This window comes from Chaetodon auriga, chromosome 8, assembly GCF_051107435.1.
Source record: "Chaetodon auriga isolate fChaAug3 chromosome 8, fChaAug3.hap1, whole genome shotgun sequence".
Taxonomy (NCBI): Eukaryota; Metazoa; Chordata; class Actinopteri; order Chaetodontiformes; family Chaetodontidae; genus Chaetodon; species Chaetodon auriga.
The window spans coordinates 146442-172145 of record NC_135081.1 but is presented as its reverse complement, the minus strand read 5'-3'; the positions used below and the strand labels follow the sequence as shown (position 1 = coordinate 172145).

The window sequence follows — 25704 nt, the reverse complement described above, 5'->3', positions numbered from 1 at the left end:
TGAAATCAATGCATGGTCTGAGAGTTTTGTCTTTTTTGGAGACAAAGAAAAATCCTGCACCTAAAGGAGAGGAGAGGGTCGAATTATGCCTGCCATAAGAGAGTCTTTAATGTATCTCTCCATCGCCTCTCTCTCTGGGCATGCTAGGCTGGTGGGTAGAGGGGTGCCTGGGAGGAGGTCGATGGAGCAGTTGTATGGACGGTGCGGAGGAGGGGACAGTGCATGCTCCTTGCTGAACACTGCCTTTAGATTGTGGTAAACAGAGGGAACGGAGGAGAGATCCAGTGGATCTGGAGGAGGGGCCATAGTGGTGGTGCTTCCACCTGCAGGGGAAGGGCTGAGCGGAGACCGAGAGAATGGCACTGAGAACTCCACCCCACAATTTTCCCTTAACCCCAGTTGATCTGGGGATTGTGGAGCTGTAGCTAGAAATGGCCCGAGACCACCGGAGAGTGTGGAAAATAAACAATGAGAAAAGTTATGTCCTTGTGATGGTTACCAGAAATGATCATTTTCATTTTTTATGACTTCACCGTTTAGTGCATACGCCTTCATGGTCTTCTCTAGCTCCTCCAGCTGAAAGCTCACGTCCATGGCTGAGCATTTGTTCATAAGATTTTCCTCCACACCAGAGTCTGTGAGAGCTAACACAAACTGCATTTCCTCCCCCACACAGAATGATGCTGGGTAGTCCAGTGAGTTGAGCCATGTGGAGTGAGAGCTCGGCAACCTGAGACGCCATGTACTGGTTGGATTCGCACAGGGCCTGAAATAATTGTTTGTGCTGTCCTGATAAGACTCCCTGAAACATAACAGCTTTCTTAACTGGATCTGCTGGGTCCATACTGGCCGGATTGTTCTGTTAGGCCGTACGCCGAAATCATTTTTTACAACCGAAAGATGCAGACCAGAGAGGGAATTTATAAAACAAAGGTTATATATTTTTTAACAAGAAATATGCAACCAAAAACTCACTCATGAAGAGTGGACAAAAAGAAACACAAAGCACGCTCAAAAGGAGTGGAAACAAACAAAGAAAAGCACACTCAAAAAGTGAGTGGAAAAAAACAAAGGGGGCTCAGATGAAACGTTTCAATTTCTGTCATTTTACAATTACAATTTGTCATTTGGCAGACACTTTTATCCAAATTGACGTACATATGAGATTTTCATACATCACAAGCAAGGTTCTAGACAGCAGAGAACAACAAGAGTCAGTGCCCTAACGCAACTTTCTGGTCCACTTGGACATCGGTGCTACGAGACAATGCTACAAAGTTTTTTGTTTTTTTTGCTTTTGTTTCTTTAAGAAAGAAGGTGTTCAGTAAAGAATAATAAATAAACCTAAACCTGAATGAGGGAGTTCAGGTAGATCGGAGTGGTTTTGGTAGTAATTTTTTGTAGGGAAGCATCAAGGACTTATCCTTGATCCAGGCAGCAACTGGGAGCCAATGGAGGGATATGAGCCGTGGAGTGACATGCGCTCATTTGGGCTGGTGGAAGACCAGGCCAGCCCCACATTCTGGATCATCTGCAAGGGTTTTTACGTGCACGATGGGAGCCCTGCCAGTAAGGAATTACAATAGTCGAGGCGTGATAGTACCAGCACTTATACTAGGAGTTGTGTTGCATGGTCAGACAGGTAGGGTCTGAGCTTCCTGATGTTGTACAGGGCAAATCGGCACAACAAGCAACAGAGGCCACATGCTCTTTAAAAGTTAGTTGGTCATCAATCATGACACCCAAGTTTCTGGCAGATTTTGCGAGAGTGAGCAGAGCTGAGTCAAGCTGGATACTGATCTGTTGTTGTATAGAGGGATTGGCCGGGATGACAAGGAACTCAGTCTCTGACAGGTAAAGCTGAAGGTGTTGCCCCTTCATCCATGCCAAGATATTGGTGAGGCATGCTGATATCCATGCTGAGACAGTGGGGTTGTCTGGCGTGAACAAAAGGAGGAGCTGGGTATGGTCAGCATATGAATGGTATGAGAAGCCATATGAGTGGGTGACTGGACCAAGTGTGGTGGTGTATAGTGACAAGACAAGGGATCAAAGCACTGAATCTTAAGGTACCCCTGTGGAGAAGCAGTGGCATTTAGACACTTCCCCCTTCCAAGATACTGCAAAGGATCTTCCTGAGAGATAAGACTCAAACCAGCAGAGAGCAGATCCTAAGAAGCCAAGCTCAGCGAGTGTGGAGAGGAGGATTTGGTGGTTAACCATGTCAAAGGCAGCCAATAGTCGAGCAATAGTAGAACAGAGGATTGATCAGTAGCCCTAGCTGATCGTGTTAAAATCTGATAGATCTGAGTATGTTTCTGTAGGACCCAAGGGGCAGACAAAAAGGCACAGAAACGAAAAGAGCCATTACAAAACACAATGGTTTATTTTCCGACAAAACAATAACAATCTCAACAAGAACAATACCAGAGACAAAACAGAAAATCAGCCCAAAAAAAACTAATTCTACTAAACTGTGCAGAGCAGGTAGGAACAAAACACTCACTAAAAACTCAGAACTAAAACAAGAGGAATAACCCAAAAAAACGATACCAAACAAAACTAAGACTCGCTCTGCAGCGGCTGTGGGACAACAAGACTAGGAAGTAATGAAACAAGGTATGGCTGGAAAGTTTTAGCGTGAGCTCAAAACAATCTGTCAGCGAGGCAGAGCTGCCACGCTGCTTAAATGTAGGAAGAAATCAATGGATGAGCGTAAGGTGCACTGTCCGCCCTCTGCTCAGCCAGGCCACACCTCCACTGCAGAAAACAGAGGGACAGGAAAACCAAACAAAACTCCAAACACAAATAGACACAAACATAAAGTCACAAGCACAGTGTCACAGATCATAGTGTTTCCACTACAGATTAGACCACAGTCTCTGCAAAGTGTCTGTGTTTGAAACTGGATTGGCTGTGATATGTTTAGTAAAATGAAATAACCGAGTGGAAATTGTGTCTGTGTCAACATAAATCTCTTTAATATATATTTCAAATAATGTTACAGCTGGCTATGTGGGAAATAACAATAGTTTCACAAATACTACATTGTATAGAGCACCGAAGGAACATATTTGTGCCCATTTTATTCACAAGGCACTAATTTTGAATGTCATTTTTTAACCTCCAAAGCAGCCAGTGATTTCAAATTATTTCCATAAGGTGTGAAAATAACCTTTCAGTGACTTACTCCCTTTATTAATGTAACTATTATGCCTGCTATTATTTTAGACAGTAGATTGGTACTATGGAGCAGAAGTAATAAATCATATACTATACTTATACTGTAACTGCCAATCTCTTCTCAATTGTTATTCTCATTCACAGAGCATGAAATACAGATGCTTTGTCATGCCCATCTGTGTCTCATACAGGTGTACAAGGCACTCTTGAGCATCTGTGTAAGATGCACCGGGCCTTCAGCTAACTCTGTTTATACCAATCTACGGCAATTTTAGATGCCTAGAGCAACTGCTCTGTCCATCCAACACGTTCTCATCCCAGCGATGCACAGAGCCTTCCTACCAGAAAGGTTTATGACACGTGCTTTCTGAAATGATCACAGTCTGGTTAGATTCTGGCACCAAAACTACTTGGTCAGGTTCAGCCATTCGAGACAACTTTTTTAGGTATAGGAAAAGATTATTCATTTTTGATTTCACTTTTGGTTGCTCATGGGACACAAATCTTGGACTTCTTGGTGAATGTTGTGTGTTCCCATCCGTCCCGCCTTCCTCAACTTTTGGACTTTCTTGCTCTTTATACTATGCTACTATTGCTCTGAGTGTCTAATATTCCTGCAGGTGGGTTTACAGTGGAGTTAGTTGAAAGCCTGATGCACCTCATTTTGTCATTTGTTATTTGTTTATTCGAACAGGTTAAAAGAAAAACAAAATAAGTAAAATATACAATGTGCTTTGGCAAAAAAAGAAAAAAAAATTAAAGAGACAGCTCTGTAGCAACACAGATAATCATACCTTGTTCAAAAGGGTGTAGGATGAAGTTAATAAAACTTATCTAGTCCTACCCCTTTATTGTTGTGTTTATATAATTTAATCAGTCAGAGCATGTGTAGGAGAACAGCACAGAAGAAAATGTATCAGAAAAAAAGGTACATTGCCCATTGCTATAAAGTCTTGTTTCCGTTTCTCTCTTGTATCCATTCAGAATGTGGTTTATAAAAATTTGTTTGAACTTATTTAGTGATCTGCAGGTTTTTCATTTCTTCACTGCAGCTGTTCCACAGATTAACTCCTTTGACTGATATACAGTGCCTTTTTGTGTTGGTACGTACAGGTTTTTTTTTTTTTTTTTTTAAATGCATATTCCCCTGAGATTATGTTTGTTTTCTCTTATTTGAAACAACTTGTGGATGCCCTGTGGTAGCTGATTCTGATTTGCTTTGTACATGATCTCAATTGTTTTGAGGTTGACCAAATCCTTGAATTTTAGTGCCTTCAGTTTGATGAAGAGTGGGTTTGATGGTTCTCTGTAGGTGCTTTTATTTACAATTTTTATTGCTCCTTTTTGGAGTTTGTATATTGTTTCCATATTTGTTTTATATGTGTTCCCCCACACTTCCACGCAGATGGTGATGTATGGGAGAATGAATGAACAGTACAAGGTGTATAGTGATGACTGGTTTAGAAGATATTTGACTTTATGTAGTATTGCAATGTAATGTACTCTATATGTGGCTTCCAGGATAATTTGCTGTCAATTATGACTCCAAGAAATTTTTTTTCATTCACTCTCTCTATTTCTATGTTATTTATCATAAGATTCTTTTGTGAGTTATTTGTCCTATTTCCAAATATTGTGAATTTAGTTATGCTTAGAATTAGTGTGAGTTTATTTGAGTCAAACCAACTCTTCGGTTTCTTTAGTTCATCTGCCACTGTGTCCAAAAGTTGTTCCAAATTATCTCCACAGCAAAGCAAGTTAGTGTCATCTGCAAATAAAATGATTTGTAGTGTTTTTGAAACCTCACGTATATTGTTAATGTAGAGAATGAACAACAATGGTCCCAGCACTGAGCCCTGAGATACTCCACACTTAACTTCCTTTAGTTGTGATTTACTGTTATTGATTTGCACATATTGATTTCTATTGCTTAAGTAGCTGGATATCCAGGAAAGTGCTAGACCTCTGTAGCTTTGTTAGTAATAGGTGGTGGTCAACTGTGTCAAAAGCTTTTTTTTTAGATCTAAAGATACCCCTAATGCATATTGTTTGTTTTCTATTGCCGATGTTATGTTTTCTACAAATTCCATGAGAGCAAGTGATGTTGTTCTTTTGGTTCTGAAACCATATTGCTGTTCACACAGTACATTATGCTTTGTGATAAAATCATCTAGCCTTGTATAGAATAATTTTTCCAGTATTTTAGAGAATTGTGGCAGTAGGGAAACAGGTCTGTAGTTTGAGAGTATGTGTCTATTTTCAGATTTGAATATGGGTATGAGCAGTTTTCATTTTTCTTGGAAAAACACCAGTTTTTAGTGACTGATTACAAATACAGTATATGTAAGAGGTTTCATCACACACTCAATGATATCTTTAACCAGCGACATATCAAAATCATTGCAGTCTGTTGACTTCTTGCTCTTGAGCTTGTTTACAATGTGGATAATTTCTTTTTCGTTGGTTCCCTTTAGAAACATAGATTCACTTACATTCAAAGTTTTACTTTCCACTTCATTCTTATTTCCGGCTCTCCAGCTAGACCAGGACCGACACCAACAAAGAACTCATTAAACTCATTTACAATTTCGGTTGTGTCATTACTAGTTATGTTGTTTTTGGTTATGAAGTAATTTGGGTATCCATTTTTGTTTTTTCTTTTTTTGATAATTTCATTCAATACCTTCCATGTATTTTTTTATGTTGGTTTTATTGTTTTCTAGTAAATTACTGTAGTGCTCCTTTTTGCTGCTTCTTATAATCCTTGTTAGTTTATTTTTATAGGTCTTATATTTTGTTTCTGCTTCTTTTGTTCTTTTCTTGAGAAATTCTTTATATAATACATATTTCTTCTGGCATGCATTTAATATACCTTTAGTTAACCACAGCTTTTTTGCAAGTTTGTGTTTCACTCGTTTCTTTACTCGAGGACAAATTTTTTCGTAGAGAGCCGTTGTTATTGATATGAATGTGTCATAGGCTTCATCTACATTGTCAACATAGACTTTGTTCCAGTCTTGTTTCATTAAATCATATTTAAATGATTTAATAGATTTTTCGGTTCTTTGTCTTATATTTTGTGTATATTCTTTGTTTGTTCCTGTGTAGCTCTGGATAGTTGCAAACACTGGCAAATGATCACTCGTGTCATTAATTATTGTTCCACTCATTATTTTCTCATCGATTCCATTAGTGAAGATGTTGTCTATTAGTGTCGCAGTATGGGTGGTTATCCTGGTTGGGCGTGTTATTAATGGATAAAGGCTCATGCTGTACATTGAGTTAATGAATTCCTTAGTGTTATTGTTTTCTTGTGGGTTTAACAAATCAATATTGAAATCCCTGCATGCAAAAAACAATTTGTTTTTATTTATTTTCTCATATATACTCAGTAGCTTTTCTTTAAATACTTCAACACATGATCCTGGTCTGTATACACAGCTTATCAGTATGTTTTTTGATTTCTCTGTTTCTGTTTCTACAGTGATACATTCCATTATGTTGCTTATTGCTTCAGACATGTTTTTAATAGTTTTACTTCTGTATGTTTTTTCAATGTATACAGCAACTCTTCCACCCTTTTTCTGTTCTGTTTCTGTTCATATAATACATCTCATATCCTTCTATTTCAACCAAGGCTGTTTGTTCTTCACTTAGCCAAGTTTCAGAGATTGCTATTACTGTAAATTTGTTCTTTAGCTGGTTTAGACAATGTTTGATTTTTGACAGGTTTGAGTTTAAGCTTCTGCTGTTGAAAAGTATGATTGAAATTTCTCTTTCCTTTGTAAACTTACTGCTAAACTGTTCTTCAGTGTAATATTCGCTCTGGCTCTGTATGTTTGTATGTATGTCTGTATGTTAAGAAGTTGTTCTCGGGGTCAATGTCGTTTTCAATATCACAGTCTCTGTGCTCAGTGTATTCAAATGTTTTCAGTCCAAGTGTCTCATATTCAGTGATCTTTGCTTGATGTAGCGTCATATCTCCAATCGGAGATGACTGGTTTATGTCAGGGCTTGTCATGGGTTATTAGTGTCCGAGGTGACAGTTCTTGTTACTTTTCCATGAGTTGTCATTTCTTGTACTTGTCCAGCTCTGTGATGTCTTTGATGACCAGCACTTTGGCTTCCTCTGGTGATCCGTTAAGTTTTATAAATAATTTGCAGTTGGATGTCCAAGTTGCTTGAATCCGGTTCTCTTTCCGTAGGATGCGTGCTTGTCTGGCAATGTCCGAGTTTATCTCTACAGATACTCAAGGGTACAATGTACTTCTTCAGGACATACCGAGGAACATGACAAAGCATTTGTATTTGACACTCTGGGAATGAGATCAGGCTCCAACTTCTGGGCCATGCCACAGTGGTGGGTGGGGCATAATTTGTCCCGCTTTTGAGCGAAAACATTAGTATTTCCATTTAAATAATATTTTTGTTGTACATGTTTCAAAGCAGTGTTATGAGCAAGAAATAAGCATTTCAATATATCCCAACCACAAAAACATAAAGGCACGATTGTGAAGCCAAAAAACTGTATTATTGTTCCTTATGGTGGTATTTATTCACTCAACATTTCTGGCTGATCTAACAGCTCTATACTCTATAATGAATATCCAGGCTGTTGGAATGAGGGTTAGCCAAGTTAGGTTTGAAGCAGCTATCTAAGTTGAACTTGTTATGCTACAGTATTAGCTTGCATACAGTGGTACAATGATATCCTATAGATAAAGGTAGACCTGGATTTTGCTGGGTTATCAGGCATCAGAATGGTGGTTCGCCCTCTCTTTGGCTTTTCCTCTGGCTCGCTCCAGTTCAGCCATCATGGGCAGAGGCCCCTCATACATGTTGGTCTTAATTGCTCTCAGCTTCTCCTGGTAGTCCTTTGGCAAGCCATTTTGCTCTGCTCCCATCACAATGACCTGCAATGGTTGATGAAGCTGAATATATTGACTGTCCTTAAACTAGTCCCTGATTTTTTTCATAACCAATAACAGCCATAAATACCCCAAATTTCTTCCCAGCTCACTGTTGATTTTTCAAAACTCTGCTGTTGAGAGTGTTGAGTTTCAACACATTAAGAGTGACCTTAGAATGGATGCTTGAATCTGGGGATGATAATGGCCTTTAACAGTCACAATGTTGCCAAACAAAGGAGAGCAAAGCATCATTTGAAAAAGTAAAGGCCATCAGAATGAATGATCCAGACAACATATCGGTCCTACTGACAGATATGTTGTCTGTGTGGACATCGACTGGTGACCAGTGGAGTTCCACAACACACACAGACACACAGATGTGTTTCCATCATTTTTGAGGATATTACATAGACTTACATTCATTTCCTGGAGACTCTACCACTACTTGCCTAAACATAACTCTTACCCTAACCTCAACCTAAACCTAACCTTAACTCAAGTCTTTACCCTAAAATTTAATGATTTGTGTAATGCAGACTTGTGTTTTGTCCCCATAAGGAAGGTGAGTCCCCAATTTGCAGGTGTTTGCCATTTGTCTTTTTTAGTAACCTTTGACATAAGTAACACTTTCTCTCTATTGCTTATGAATTGACATGACGGTTAATGGATAATCTTTGATCTAATTTGTAAAATGATATTATGATGATGTAAATATTTGTTTAGGCTCATTTGAAATATTTATGCTACTTTAGTGTGCAAATATTTAATATGATTTAAAAGCTGGATTTATGATTTGCTTTGTAAAAATATTGTAATTTGTTTCTTTCTTTGTTCAGACTCATGGCAATTATCATGGCAATCAACATTCACATCAGTTGGGATAAATAAACTGAACATAATAAACAAAATAAAAAAAATGATTGCAACCTTTATTTCCTCTTGCTTGTGGCTCCAATCGAACCTTAAATCATTACAAATGGTCCTTTAAGCCAGATACTGAGCCACACTCCACACAGTGACCTAAAATGGCTGATTCAGGGACTGATGCCATTAAACCTATTGATGATGCCACTAATGGTCAGACTCCTTCTATTAAATTTATGGACAGGTCCCAAGGTTTAACAGACTCAACTCAGTTTAACATGAACATGAACTAGCCTTAATATGAGGCTACTCCGACAATGTGTCAGACATCACCTAGACCAGTGTTTCCCAAACTTTTTTTCTGGTGACCCACATTTTAAAAGTCACAAACTCTTGTGACCCACATCAGTAGGAATTATACGTTAATCAAAAAATAAAGACGTAATTGACCAGTATTGAACAGTAAGGTGGATATTTTATTGTTGAATAATCTATCAACTGAACAAAATGATTTCTTAATATTTCTTTTCAAGTATTTATATTATAGGTTATATTTTCTTTTTAGTATGGGGCCTATTGTCTTTAAACCACAAATAACGGAACCAGCCATAGGCCTAATCCACAAGCACTCACAAGGAAATGTCCCTTTGTAACATGAAATGTAACTATTTTTCCTTTTAAACATTCAAATGAACCAGCAATAAAGTAAAAAAAAAAAAGTAAATATAAAAGTATTTAATAATTCTGTTCAGTAAAATTATTCATAGTGAGTTCCATACAGGGGTGCAGGAGAACAGTAAATCAGGGACAGTCTTGTTGAACATTAAGGATGATATTTTACAAGTAACAGTAATTGAACCAGCAATAATCCAAAAGCAGACTTCCTTACTTTCTCTTGGGATAAATTAAGTAACTATTCATTTTCTTTTTCTTTTCAATTGAACCAACAATAAAGTAACAAAATAGTCAGTATAATAATTACATCAAGATAACTAGGCCTAACGAGATTGGATGGGCTGATGACTCAGCTAATGAGACGGGCGGGCCTGTCTACGCTTCTGTAGCGCGTATTTTTTTTTAACTTTGCAGAAACAGATGGCGGCTTTTAATCTTTAATCTAGACCATTGTTTCCTAAAGACTGGGTCGCGACCCTCATGTGGGTCGCAGAAGATTTTTTTTGGGTCGCCTCGCATGTTTCTCTGGTTGACGGTCATCCCGCATGTCTGCATCTATAACGCCAAAATAACTGCCAGATTAAAAGCCGCCATCTGTTTCTGCAAAGTTAAAAAAAAATAGGTAGGCTTATAGTGTATTAATTACAGCCTGTGTATATTAAATGTAATATTCATGCCTCGTCATTGTCCACGCTAGAGAAACGCGCTACAAAGCTGCCATGACCGAAACTGCGTACGAAATCCACGCGTTCCTCATACAGAAATAGTCACATCTGGCCGAATTATTCACTGATGAGTGGCTGCTGATCCTGTCTTACCTGGCTGACATCTTCTCGTCACTCAACGAGCTAAATCTTAAATTGCAAGGTCGCCAAGACAATGTTTTTATCAATCTGAAAAATGTGCAGGCCTTTCAAAAATCACTGAAGCTGTGGGTTGCACGGCTCAGAAGGCCAGACCCCAGCCTCTACATGTTCCCCACTCTGCAGCAGCACATCGAGGAACAGGACGTCGTGGCCACGCAAGTCAACCGCCTCTCTGCGCTTATTCAAAGCCACCTTGCCGTGCTTGTGGATAGGTTTGATGGCTACTTTCCACAAGAGAAATATTCCGCCCTGCACAACAAAAGGTGGATACAAAATCCGTTTGAATTTGAGGCTGCAGAGTCTTTGCTCGAGTTGACGCTCAGCCCTGCAGAGGAGGCGGAATTGTTGCAGCTCAGCTGTGATGGCACTCTGAAAAAGCGGCATGAATGTGCGGCGACTTTGTCGTCATTTTGGATTGGGGTTTCGGCGGAATACCCTGTCCTCAGTGGGGCCAGCATTTCAGTGCTCATCCCATTCACCACAACATACATGTGTGAACTGGGATTTTCGGTGCTCACGAAAACAAAGACGAAGCACAGAAATCGACTGAACGCTGCTGCTGACATGCGTGTTGCGCTCTCCTCCTGCACCCCGGACTGGAACGCGCTACAGAAGCGTAGACAGGCCCGCCCGTCTCATTAGCTGAGTCATCAGCCCATCCAATCTCGTTAGGCCTAGTTATCTTGATGTAATTATTATACTGACTATTTTGTTACTTTATTGTTGGTTCAATTGAAAAGAAAAAGAAAATGAATAGTTACTTAATTTATCCCAAGAGAAAGTAAGGAAGTCTGCTTTTGGATTATTGCTGGTTCAATTACTGTTACTTGTAAAATATCATCCTTAATGTTCAACAAGACTGTCCCTGATTTACTGTTCTCCTGCACCCCTGTATGGAACTCACTATGAATAATTTTACTGAACAGAATTATTAAATACTTTTATATTTACTTTTTTTTTTAACTTTATTGCTGGTTCATTTGAATGTTTAAAAGGAAAAATAGTTACATTTCATGTTACAAAGGGACATTTCCTTGTGAGTGCTTGTGGATTAGGCCTATGGCTGGTTCCGTTATTTGTGGTTTAAAGACAATAGGCCCCATACTAAAAAGAAAATATAACCTATAATATAAATACTTGAAAAGAAATATTAAGAAATCATTTTGTTCAGTTGATAGATTATTCAACAATAAAATATCCACCTTACTGTTCAATACTGGTCAATTACGTCTTTATTTTTTGATTAACGTATAATTCCTACTGATGTGGGTCACAAGAGTTTGTGACTTTTAAAATGTGGGTCACCAGAAAAAAAGTTTGGGAAACACTGACCTAGACCATCTACACTTGCTCACCAAACAGAGCTTAGCCTTTGATCATTGAACCATGTTTTCTTTTGTCAACAAAATTCTGACGATAAGTATTTGTTGACATCATTTTATTGCGTAACTAAATTGTAGTGACAACGTAAATGAAAAAAATATTGATAACAATAACAAAAATTACAGCGAAATCTCTGGTCATCATGCCCTGATGAGTAAAGACAAGATGAAAATGTTGTCTGTGTTCCGGCGGACAACCTGGTTGTTTTCATTTTTAACTTCTTTGTTTTTCATTTTCACTTCTGCAAGTGCAAGTCAAATTCTCTCACTGCCCCATCTCATTGGATGTTTTTCCCCCTGCTTGGTGCACGCCAGGCGCATGTCGGGTGCCTGCTGATAGATAACAACAAGGCAAGCTAATGTTCACATCACGTCATCAGCTAGCTAGTTTAAAGCCGAAAGAAACTATTTTAGCTGCTGCTGGCCACTCAAAGATGAGTGCCTCATCTTCACCAGCATGTCAGGTGGGAAGGAAGAGGAGAGACGACCTATGGAAATAATTCTCTTATATTCCATCCGAAAAAAAGAGTGTGTTTTGTTTCCAATGAGGATGGAGTGGTTTGCGGTTTGAAGTCAGTGCCACTCACTGAGTCAAATCAGTCTTTGAGCATACTAAGCACTTTTGCCAGTCTGTTTTAGGTTGCTATGAATGCCTTTTTGATGTTAATCTATGCGTTTTGCTCAACGTCCTACCAGTTTTAAAGACAACAAGCTCTGGAGGGAACTGCTTTTGTTTTGTTATTACTGTGTGTTTTTTTAATAATTTGTATTTCAGAAGGGTCTTGTTAAAAAAAATGTGTAGGAATATAAGTTCCAAATCATTTCACAGTATTTGTATTTCTCCAGGTTGTATGCAAATGAAGAGGGCAGTGTGCCATGTCTACAGGGTCTGCTTCACTTTTACTGTACATCCAGTCACAGTGCCATGTATGCAGAAAATAAAGAGGATGACCTGTGAGGAAACATATTTGTTTTATTGCACTTTATCTAGCACACTTTAGGCATTCATTTTTATATGATTTATAAAAGTATGGTAAGTCAGTCACACATTCTCAGCCTACTGACTAACTGCATAGTTCAAAATCCATGACAATATCATGAAACTGTCTGAGAAAATTATGACTAAAACATTTGACTAAAAACAAAAACTGGATTCCACAGACTAAATCTTGATGAAAACAAAATAAAAGACTAAAATGTGACTTAAACCAACTACAATTTTCAGTGGAGTGACTAAGACTAAAACTAAATTTAATATTATTGTCAGTAAACGATTAAGACTAAAATTACATTTAAAATGATTTTCAGTAAGCGACTGAGACTAAACCTAAATTTAAAATTCTTGTCAAAATTAACACTGCCATGATTGCCTACCTCTCACAAAACCCTTCGCCATCAGTATCTTGTGCATTATTAGCTAAGCTCCTCACAAAGCCAAGTAGCCATGAATCACAGGCTGGACCTAAAAGGAATACGTGGCCCCCTGAATACTATGGGATTTATATGCTACGGCAGAAGACATTTACATCCCATGTCTTGCATAATTTTCATAGCAAGAGGGCTCATTGCACTAAGTCAGTCTCTAGTCCCCCTACAATCTCTCAAGGCATTCAAGGAGCAAACATGCTTCTAATTCTAATCTCCAAGCCACCTTGTTTCTAGTTTTGTTAGACAAAATTTCTCTGAAGATAATCACCCTCTTATTTTGAAATGTATCCATCTCTTCCTTTTAGAATCTGCCTCCCTCCAGGATTCCCTCACCCCTGCCTCCTAATACTTTTTGCAGGCTGACTCTCACTCTTATTTGGCTTCAGTATGCCTTGACCCCAATTAATCTTTGATCCAGTTTGTTATATAATCACTGGAGACATAGTGAGTATGCTCACTCATGAAACATGATGAAGTTCAATCACTCCCCTTCTCTTAGCTGAGGAGCTCTTTTGTTCCTGTAATGGGAATTCTTATTATTCATCTTCTCTTTTACTCAATCACAAGTGTTCACTGTCTTAAAGCCAAATGAATAACCAAAGATATTGTATTGTATACAATCTATCAACTTCTCTTGCTCGGGGTTCTTTCTTGTCATCTCACACTCAAGACAGCAAGAAGGGAGTCCGTCTGCAGGTGTCAGAATAAACTCACATTAGTACAAAATTGAAAGAACATTCCTTACCAAAAGCTGCTCTCAGCAGCATTGTGACGAGCTTGTATTGTAAAAGAAAACCCTTAGCTATGAACTTCTGAATGCCTTTTAGGAAGATTTCTAGTAATAAGATAAGATCCATTATCAATATGGCCTTTAAAATACAGCTAGACATTTTTGAGACAGTTTTAGTAAGAAAGTTTTTGAAAAATTGGTCCAAAGTTGGGGAGTCACGTGATCAGCTGGACAAGATGGCAGCTTAGGCATTCCGGCCCAGCCCCGCCAGATTGTTGTTTTTCCTGTGCTACTGGTTCCAACACTGGCGATTTTTTGTTGTTAAAAGATAGCTGATAACGATGTCTATGAAAGCGAAAAGGTGGCAGGATATTGACGCCATTGCTGACTCCGTACTGGAGAAGCAGCGAGCCTACTTTGAGCCGCACCTCGCCCAGATTCAACAGGTGGGGAAAGACAACGATAAGAGGCTAGGTGCTATCCAGGCGGAGCTAGCAACACTGATGGTGGGTCTCTGCGTCATTAAGTCCAACTTAAATGCACTGAAAACCGTGGTCGGAAGCAACACCAATACACTGGACAGCCATGGTCAAGTTCTGCATGCTATGGAGCGCAAGCTAGCCGACATGGAAGATAGGACAGAAGGAGCAACATCCGTGTCACTGCACTAGAAGAGGGGCTTGAAGGCTCCAGTGCCATTCAGTTCCTTGCACACTCTTTGCCCAAATGGTTCCCTGCTCTTGGTGGCCTCCAGATTGAGATTATGAGAGCGCACCACATCACACCTGTAACTGAGGAGTTAGCCGCACTCTGATCTTCAATGTGCTTCGCTACCCGACCCGCCAGACCATTTTGCGTGCTGCTAGGAAGGACTCTCTTTCCATTAACAGTTGGAGGATCCATTTCTCTCTGGATTACAGTAGATTCAGGGTCAAACGTCGCGAAGCCTTCCACAAGGCCATGGATACAGCTCAAGCTAAAGGTCTGGATTATTTTTTATTGTATCCTGTCACTTTGAAGATCAAGGACGGCGCTCAATACAAAGCCTTCACCTCTCCTGGAGAAGCGGAGGACTTCCTGGTGTCTGTGCCAGCCCCGCACCACGTCCACCACGGGGGGTGGCAATGATTCGCCCCCGCTTTGACTGTGGATTCATTTCGGCTGCTGCTGCTAGGGGAGTTGTTTTACGTTTTTGTGGGCATTGTGATATCCGTCCGGGTTATGAAAAATTGTACAGTTAAACACACATGTTGGTTGTTAACCGTGTTACTATTAAACCAGATTATTCTAGCCAAGATTAATGTTACTGGTACAGCGCTGGGCTGGCCCTTTTCTCCCTAGCTGCCCCATATCCATCGATGATCACAGACCTAATTTACTGTTTTCAATTCGTTTAAATGTCAATGTATTTTATTTCTCCTTTTTCACCTGTTTAATGTGTTGCGTTTGTGTTTTGTGTGTGTTGTGTAATAAGGGACTTTATTTGGGGTGCACTTGTACTGGAGTTTATCCAAACAGAAGGCTATGGTAATATTTTTTTGTGTGAATACACTTGGAACAATTTTGTTAGATTTTGGGTGAACTTAAGATTTTAGTCTGGAACTGTGGCGGATTGAATGCTCCTCACAAACACACTAGTACTCTTGGTTTGCTGAAAAGAAAAAATGCTGACATTGCGTTGTTGCAGGAGACACTTTTGCTAAAAGCAGACGCTGGTCGTCTTGCTAATAAATTTTTCCACACCATAGCATTCTCCTCTGCAGACACAAAAACTAAAGGTGTGGCCATTGTAGTGAGATGCAGTGTGGGATCCGGCTTTTGATAGGTCAAATGCAACATCATCTGAGGAGCAGGGCCTGGCAAGGGATGCTCTAAAATCCTGGGCCAGCAATTCGGGACTTATAGGCATATGGCGATTAATCAACCCCTCTATCAAAGACGTTACTTTTTTCTCCGGTAGACATAAATCTTCCTCTAGAATAGACTTTCTTTTCGTTTCGCCCCAGCTTTTTCATTATATCAATACAGCAGTTCTACTTTCGATAGCTCTTTCTGACCATAAAGGTGTTTTCTGCTCCTCAACTCTGGGCCGACTACCTAAGCGTGCGGCCAGATGGCATTTCAATATCTCACTGTTAGAAAATGAAGCATTTATTCATCAATTCATTGTAGGATTGAGGGAATTTGTCAATTTTAATGCTGGTTCCGTGGAGGATCCCAGAGTCCTTAGGGATGCGATAAAGGGCTTCATTAGGAGCAATACAATATTATCTAGTTCTAACTTATGTAAAACCAGATCCCTTCAGTTACAACATCTTGAAGCAGAATTTACTAGCTTGGATTCTATTTTACAACATAATTTTACAGAACAAGTGGCACTGCAGCATACACTACTCAAGAAGGTAATTAACAACATTCATTCATTCATTCATTCATTCATCTTCTATACCCGCGTATCCCTTTCGGCGTTGCGGGGGGCTGGAGCCTATCCCAGCTGGCAATGGGCGAGAGGCGGGGTAGACCCTGAACCGGTCGCCAGCCGATTGCAGGGCAAATTAACAACATTATGAAGCAATTAAGAACAGTGAAAACTTTTCAGATATCCCAGCTATTAAATCTAAGGATGGTAATATCAGTACTGATCCCAAACAGATAAATATGATATTTCAAACATTTTACTGTGATTTATATAAGTGAGAGGTGCCCTCGGACAAAAACCGGTGTGACCAATTTTTGAATCAATTTACCCCAACTTTCAACAACAGATTCAGCCGATTTAGATAAACCAATCACGCTGGACGAGGTGAGAGATGTGGCGCAGGCCATGCAGAGAGGTAAATCGCCAGGTATTAATGGGATCCCCTGAATTTTTTTGGGGGGGGGACAGCTGGGCCCATTTCTTCTGGATATGATTATTTCTTTAATTGAAAAAGGCAGATTTTCAAGGGATGTTAACACAGCCCTCATTTCGCTGCTGCTGAAAAGAGATAAGGACCCCACTGATTATTCTTGTTACCATCCTCTTAACCTCCTTTATTCTGACTTGAACTCCTCGCTCGCCGCCTTGAATGTTACATGCTATAATTAGTCAATTCCGATCAGACAGGCTTTTTAAAATCACGACTGGCAACGGATAATGTCAGACAACTTCTTCATGTCATTGATGCAGCAACAGACAACAATACACCCATGTCTGTGCTTTCACTTGATGCCATGAAAGCCTTCGACCGACTAGAGTGGTCGTATCTGTGGTCTGTCCTGAAGGCGATGGGCTTCAGTAACACTTTTATTGGGTTAGTCAAAACATTATATTCAAAACCCCTCAACACAGGTGCTAACTGGTGAAACTCTCTCCGCTCTCTTTGTGGTTTCCAGGTCCTCACGCCAGGGCTGCCCATTAAGTCCTGCACTTTTTGTGCTCTCCCTGGAGCTCAGTCGATTTGTCAGTCAAGTCTGATCTCACCCATCACTATCCGTAATACACAACACCAGCGATCTTTATATGCGGATGACGTATTAGTATTTCTAGAACATATATAGACTGAGCAGCCTCAGTCTATATCGCACCTCTTGTCCATCTGTGAGGAGTTTGGAAATATCTCAGGTTTTAAAATTAATTGGTCTAAGTCTGCTCTCCTACATCTGAATGATTCTGCCAAAACATCAGTTCTTCCTGTTAATATCCCTATAGTGCAACAGTTTACATATCTGGGAACTGAGATTTTTTCTTCTTTGAATCAGATTGTTAAATATAATTATTCTCTTGCTTTAAACAAGGTCCAGAGGGACATGGACCAATGGATTAGTCTTCCTATCTCTATTCGGGCCCGTGTCTCTATTATAAAAATGAATGTCTTGCCCAGGATTAATTTTGTCAGCGCTATGGTCCCCCTTTCCCCTCCACCTGACTAACTAACTCCAATCTGCATCTTCCAAATTCATCTGGAACCGAAAATGACCGCGTCTGAAAATGTCCACTCTACAGAGGAGGAGGGAGAATGGTGGCCAGGCCGTTCCGAATTTTGAACTTTATTCTTGATTGTTTGTGCTCAGACCCCTGCTCTCCTGTTTTGGTTCATGTTCTCATGGCTCACATTAGAAAACAACATAGTAAACCCATGGATGCTCAAAGATGTCCTTTTTATCAACATGTCTAAAAAACTATGTCAGCTGTGTTTTGGCCCCGTTATCTCCCATCTTGTACTAACATGGAGATCAGCTGAAACACATTGTCATCTTTCTTGCAAGTGGCACACCCTCTCTCCAATATTCAATAACAAAGCACTTTTAATTGGTGGAAGACCTATCTCTGCTCCTCAGTGGGAGCGGAGGGGTATCCACTACTTGCAAGACATTTATAACAATTGTGGTCTGCTCTCTTTTACTGATCTTAAGGATGCATTCGATCTGCCAGGTTCCTATTTTCTTTTATTTACAGCTGAGGTCAGCGCTTAAAGCACATGCCGTCCCATGGCAATGTTCTTTACCTGTTCACTCACTCCGAAAACTATTTGCTAAGCAGGCTAAAACTGCGGGTATGGGTTTCCATTCTTGCTGGTTACAGACACTCCCACACTTCCAATTGAGAGGGTCTGGAGAAGAGATTGCCCAGTTCTAACCCAAGATTTTGATTGGGATGAAGTGTGGTCCAGCATTTGTGAAGCATCACACAACCCAGACCATCAGCAAATTAATTTTAATTTTTTACACAGAACATACCTTACCCCTGTCAAACTTCATCACATGAAAATTATTAATGATTCTTTTTTGCAACCTGTGCTCTTTAAAAGCTCGGGGCACGTTTACTCACATGTTTTGGGAATGCCCTCTTGTTGGACAACTGTGGAGCAATGTTGCATCCAAATTATCTGATTTGATACAAGACACAGTACCTGTTAATATGTATGTGTTGGTTTTACATGACCTGTCAACTCAATATTTCCAAGCTCAAAAAGCGTGTAATTTTTGCCGGACTGAGAGCAGCCAAGAAAATAATTGCTACTCGCTGGAAGCCACCTCATTCTCTCACCATAACAGCTTGGACTCTTTCTTTTCTGGATGTCGTATATATGGAACTTTCAACAGCCTGAATCAATGGTGCTAATGAGAGCACTTCAAATGTCTGGCGTAGTACTGCTGATTCTCTGAAAGATATGCTGTAAGATTTTATTTACTTATTTTTTACCAATAGCTCTCTCATTCCTATGTCCCTGGATGTCAAGTTCCCTTGTTATGAGCTGATTATTGTGATTTGTTTGTTTGTTGCTTGTGCTCATGTTTCCTTTTTTTTCCTCCTGTGTCAGCAGTGGAGGTGTGGCCTGGCAGTGCTGCGGGCAGACAGCGCACCTGGGGCTCTTCCTGCTAAATTACACCTGCACTTAAGCAGCTGCCAGATTGTCAATGGTCCTTGCTTGACTTGTCAACCATTTCTTGTCTTCCTAGCATTCCTTAGATCTCTTGTTCTTGCTCTAGTCGCCTTGTGCAGGTTTTTGTTTTCTTCGCAGTGTTGGTTTGTTCTTGCATAGTTCCCTTAGTGGTTCCTACCTTAGTTAGTTTATCCTTAGAGTTTGTCTGTTTTCCTACCCGCTCGCCACGGTGTAGTTGATAGTCTAGTTTAGGGCTGAATTTATTTTTTGTTTTAGACTTGGGGATTGTTTGGTTGTATTTGTAGTTTTTTTTGTGGATTGTAATAAACCGTTTGTTTGTTCAACGGCTCCTTTTGTTCCAGTGCAGTTTGTTTCAGCCATTTTGGGTCAAATCAAAAAGCTCTAGACTACTGGTCTTAACAGTTTTGTTTTGTGTGTTTTTCTGTGTGTCTTGTGGGTGAGTATATTTGCACTTTATGTATGCACTTTATTTTTGTTTTTCAAGCTATTTCTTTTTCTTTTCCTCACTGTAGTCTCTTTGTGCAATCATTCTTTCTTTTATTTTAGAATTAATAATGATACTACTGCTGTGTTCTGTGGTATCCCATGACACGTTCCTTTGTCTTGGGCCCACTGTATGCCTACTGTGAAAACTGAGATTGTGTGCTGTAATGTCGAATCCCTAAAAGTCTTGGCATACTTCTTTTTGATTTAGTCAAACTTTAATAAAAATTTGATCGCAAAAAATAAATAAACAAATAAATAAAAAATTGGTGCAAAGTTCAGGAATAAAAACACATGACCTTGTCATTCATTGTACAATGGTCCACTGTCCAAATTCACCTTCATTGCTAAAGCACAAATCATATGTCTTAAACCATTACAGCTGTGTAGAGGCAACATGTTAGCATTAGCTGCAATCCTCTGTCAGCCATGTGAGTAGCAGTATGTCAGGATCCAAAGATCACAGTAAGTCTGAGCCCAGCATAAGAGGGGAAACAATGTAGTGCACTCTGTGGATACAAACTGTAGAAGACAAAGCTGTGACCACAAAGCCATGCTGTCCCTTTCTATATGCTATTTATCTCTGAGGCATGTTTGGAGCTCTCACATGTGCAAAAGAACAATCTGGTATTTTGGCTCACAAGCTGTCAGATCTGTAAAACGTAGCATGGCAGAGGCGGTGTGTCGTGACTGTTTTGACCTGTTGGTCACATAGTCAGGTGATGAGGGGTGTGACCAGACTGATCCCTATTCCAGATGCTTCACAGAGAGAAATAGGTAGGAGTGAATAACTGATCATGCACCTGACCTGATTCATGATCGTATTCTTTTGTCTTCCTAACTCAAAACAACAACATTAAACAATAATGTCTGACACCACACAGAGTGAAAAGAGACCATAAAAACCTAACGTTGAATATCACCCATGGTTGACTGGTTATATTTCTACCACTACAAATTCAAAATATAACAATGATGTCAAGTCAGTCAAGAACTATATCCTTATCCTTCATTAAGCCCAGAGCGGAATATGAGCTGTTGCTGTAAACTGCAACTTTGCAGTTTAAGCGGTTACTAAGAAATATGTGTAGGTTGTGTTATGGTCAGCATTCATAAATGTTTCATTTTTGTTCCCTCAGTTTGGAATGTTGAATGGCACTAAATATCACCATAAAGCCCAGATGATAAATTGTTGTGATGTTATGTTTTGGACTAGTTTATTTATCAGCTGTAAAATACAAATTTAACATGTCCTGCTCAGAACATATTTTGGTAAACTGTAAAAAAAATATACAACTAAATGGTTTTGCCAAAGGAAAAAGAGGAAATGTAATACTTGATTATGTTCACTGCCAAGATTTTTTCTTGTCTTAGAATGCTTCTCTTAAAAGTGCAGGACTTTGGCAACGGAGACCAGGGTTCACAACTGTGTATCTTGCTTGTGGCTAGCCAACACCTTGGTTAAGATCACTTGTTTAAATATTTAAGAAGTCAACAAGTCTGCTGCTGTGCTTGAAACCAATGTTGACTATTTTAATATTTAACCAAAACAATAATGACTCCCTAACTTAACCAAGAGCTTTGGGTTGCCTAAAGAGATCATAACATAAAACAACATAAATAGATAATCATAACTTTGTTGCCAAGAGCAGATGTCAATGACATCAGATCTTCTCCCAATAATCATTAACGACAATTTGGCAAATATTAACTTAATTCTTCATACTTCCGCAGAGGTATGATTTTTATCTTAAAATGTAGTTGCCATTGCAACTTAGTGGATATACATTTTAGGAAAAAGGCTGATAGTAACAATTCTCTAATAGCCAAATTTAAGAGGTCCTTGTCAAAATACTTCTTATCAAAACAGTTTATTAAATATTGATATCAAAATCAGTCAAGCTGGTTACAGTGATCACTAATCACTTGCTACAGTGATTACTCACTAGTTGCACACTCTGAGTGTGCACTCAGAGTTTGCAATTAGTGCTCCATACTTTCTGGTGTCAGAGTGCTTCATTCATCAGAAGCACAACAATGCTCCATAGATGCTGAACTGATTTAAACTATGTTAGTTCTTGTAGTGTCTCAGACTGAAAATTGACCTTGCTCATAATGCCTGTCCTGTTGGAAATGCTCTAATAGCCAGTCAACAAACACTGTCTATGCAAAGAATACTTCATTAAAGGAGTATGTATTGTAGGACAATCTGACTGCATTACTTTGAGCCGTGTGTAACTAATACAGTGGCAAAAGAGTATATGTTTTTTGTCAACAAATTCCATGAAAAGACCAAAGACAGCAATGAATATCCTACTAAAAATTATTGTGTCCACATCCAAAGCCTGATATATCTTTTTCTTCTGTGCAACAGAACTCCATTGTTGTCCAAAACCATCCCAGTGAGCCACATTGTTGAACTGGGTCACATGTTTTTTCATTATCAAGAACACACAGACTGTAGTTTATTTTGGATCGATCCCACATATACTGTCCCACTGCTGTATATGTTCACTAGAGCACCAAATGTGGATTAACGTGCCGCTGAAAAAAATTCTTGGGAAAAATAGATTTACTCGAGAACTGTAGTTAACTAAATTTTTGAGGACCTTGTATTTGACTTTATACGTTATATAAATTTTGTATTACTCTAGTTTTACTCCACTACATTTCACGGGGAAATATTGTACTTTTCAGCCCACTGCATTTATTTGACAGATATAATTACTAGCTACTATAGAGAGTAATACATTGTTTTATTATATACATTATAAAAAAAAATATGTTGTAAAGACTAAACTAGCAGTTCCCAACCATTTGAATTTTTAACCTTTACAAAAAAAAAACAAAAAACAACGAACTGTGCGAGTGGGTCCTGTTAACAGTTCCACTAATGAGAATCTGTCCTCTAAACTTCTGAGGTGGTTTTCCTTTAAATAGCTGGGGCCAAAAGAGATACAATTATTTAATGTCACAAAAAAATCAGGATTTCAGAAAGAGGACAGGGGGCATTTTACTGATGATGAAATATTTCTCTGCTTTTAGTTACATGTAGGACTGTGAATGCAGGATTTTTACTTTTAATAAAGTACTTTATATTACAGTGCTGTATTTATATTGGCACTTCTTTTATCTTTCTTTTTCTGTTTTTTTTTTTTTTTTAAAGATTTACATCCTCAGTAGGAACTAATGGGCTTGGGGCTGAGTGCCACTGACATGGTAGGGAAGTCAGGAAGTATTGACAGACAGACTAAAACATTGTTTGTTTGGGTCTTTTTATTGGATTTGTTGACAATAAAACATGTAGAATAGCATAAAACTTATGCTATAAAACTTTTGGAAGCAATGACTTTCTCAGAGTCGAGGAATATGTTTGGCATTCACAACTCCTGAATCATTCCTTCAGCATTACATTTAAGTGTACTGAACCCACAAGTAAAGATACACTGAAAGCAGTCTTACCTGTAGGTATTGTGGTGATGGTGGGGCATACACACAGCTGTTCATTATATAGGTACGACAGTTGAGCTCCTGGCCTTTTGTCTTCACTGATAGCTCCACAGGCCTATATGCACCTAATGTCACATTCTCTTGACTGAGTGTGAGCACACATAAATATCGTTGATGTCAGTTTTACAGGAAAACATTCATGGAAATCCTGGAACTTTCATTAAATAAACTGATAAAAGACTTTACCTGTCTAGAGACTCCAGATCAGACATGTTCATCCTCCAAACCACACCCCACACCTCATCCCCTGGGCTGTGCTCTATGGTGGCTACACCTCCATGCCACCGGTCACTGGCAAGGCCTTTATGGTTTCCAAACACCAATTTATAGTCCTGAAAAGAGAAAAAGTAAGAAGTACCAAGTATGTAGATAACATGGGACAGAACATTGATGCTCTTTTTGACCATACCTTAAGTCTGGCCACACAGTGTACTGTTGCTGAGGGGTTCTTTAGCTGGAGGCGCTCCTTTAGCAGGTTGCTGCCATATGCAAAGTACAGGAAGGTGTGGTTATTCTCCATGCTGTTACTAGTTTCTGCCAGGAGGAAGATGTGAACAAGCAGGGTAGAGGTGAGGACGATTATGAGCAGTGAAAAAAAGGCAACAATGACAGAAGTGGAGAACCGAGCCACAGCTGAGTGTTTGGAGGAGCAGAGGGTTGGGTTGAGAGTGCGTGAGTTGCAGAGTGACAGAAATGAAGTACTGGTCTTTCAGCGCTCGCACACCATTCTTATGCAAATCCCCTGCACTGCCACTGAGCCCTATTCACACTCACAATACATGGTTTGCCTCATGTGTTGAGCCAACAGCTCTGAGCCACGCACATAGATCATAATACACACACACACACACACACACACACACACACACACACACACACTGACGGAGAGAGAGAGAGAGAGAGAGAGAGAGAGAGAGAGAGAGAGTCAACTTTCCATCACAACAGAGAACATTACATTGAATTATGATCATTTCCTGGAGACCTAACGGAACCAGACCCCTAACCCCTATTGGCCTAACCCTAACCCTGTCCTAACTCTGACCTGACCTTAACCTTAACCCAAGTCTTCATCCTAAAATTTAGGTTGGCATCATAGGAACTAGCATGAGTCTAGTCTAGTTAGTTCCACATAAGAGAGGTGTTTCCCTATAATGTTACTGTGTAAATATATTGTGTCTCTCCAAAGATTGTGATTCCTGCAATGGGACCTGGTAGGTTTCCTTGGTATTAGCAGAATTTATTTAACTTTAGCAACACCTATCAACAATCAAAAATACTTCAATAATAACAAACATTAAAAAAGCAAGAAAACATGTGGCTTCTGTGACCGCGCGTGTGTGTACATGTGTGTGTGCATGTGAGGGACACGGAGGAGAGAAAGAAGGAAAGATGGTGGATGGGGCCACATGAGTGGCTATGTCACATGAAAAAACTAGAGTTAGATGGGGACGTGATTCAAGTGTCTCTGACAAGATGGCATGGAGCCAAGCCAAGGCATGCTACCATGCTATCTGTGGGGGGGGGGGGGTTTAAATGACTTAACGCAACAAAATAACCTACAATTATTGCTCACAATGGTACTATCTTAAGGAATGAGGGCTACCAGCCTGAATTTCCAGCTGTACCCTCTGAAAGGCCTCAACAGATGGAATCAGGACCGTGGAATGGCCCTGCAGGATGTAAATCCTGATTTAGAGGAGACTCACATCTCGTGAGGAGGATGTTGGTGGAGAAGAGGATTCATAAGATGAGGGCTTTGAAGATGCTTGCTTGGACCCTACCATCAGGCTACTGGATTCTTCCTCTAGCCCAGTGTTTCCCAAACTTTTTTTCTGGTGACCCACATTTTAAAAGTCACAAACTCTTGTGACCCACATCAGTAGGAATTATACGTTAATCAAAAAATAAAGACGTAATTGACCAGTATTGAACAGTAAGGTGGATATTTTATTGTTGAATAATCTATCAACTGAACAAAATGATTTCTTAATATATCCTTTCAAGTATTTATATTATAGGTTATATTTTCTTTTTAGTATGGGGCCTATTGTCTTTAAACCACAAATAACGGAACCAGCCATAGGCCTAATCCACAAGCACTCACAAGGAAATGTCCCTTTGTAACATGAAATGTAACTATTTTTCCTTTTAAACATTCAAATGAACCAGCAATAAAGTTAAAAAAAAGTAAATATAAAAGTATTTAATAATTCTGTTCAGTAAAATTATTCATAGTGAGTTCCATACAGGGGTGCAGGAGAACAGTAAATCAGGGACAGTCTTGTT

The 25704-nt window shown here is 39.4% G+C and overlaps 1 protein-coding gene across 1 annotated transcript; it reads right to left on the bottom strand.

Moving 5' to 3' along the window:
• Window positions 1–7865: 7865 nt before the first annotated feature.
• ggctb (gamma-glutamylcyclotransferase b) lies at window positions 7866–23938 on the bottom strand. Its single transcript, XM_076738019.1, has 4 exons — window positions 23828–23938; window positions 23605–23750; window positions 23371–23503; window positions 7866–8096 (listed from the first exon to the last, which is right to left on the bottom strand). The coding sequence occupies exons 1-4, from the start codon at window positions 23936–23938 to the stop codon at window positions 7932–7934; spliced, it is 555 nt and encodes a 184-aa protein (XP_076594134.1). The 3' UTR covers window positions 7866–7931.
• Between the last annotated feature and the right edge of the window lie 1766 nt (window positions 23939–25704).

Excerpts from the sequence above, each read along its gene's own strand:
- ggctb (XM_076738019.1), bottom strand. The coding sequence starts at position 23,938 with ATGGAGAATAACCACACCTTCCTGTACTTTGCATATGGCAGCAACCTG. Across the intron at positions 23,504-23,604 it reads GATCTGGAGTCTCTAGACAG|TCAAGAGAATGTGACATTAG; the intron begins GTAAAGTCTTTT and ends GCTCACACTCAG. Across the intron at positions 8,097-23,370 it reads CATCACCACAATACCTACAG|GTCATTGTGATGGGAGCAGA; the intron begins GTAAGACTGCTT and ends CAACCATTGCAG.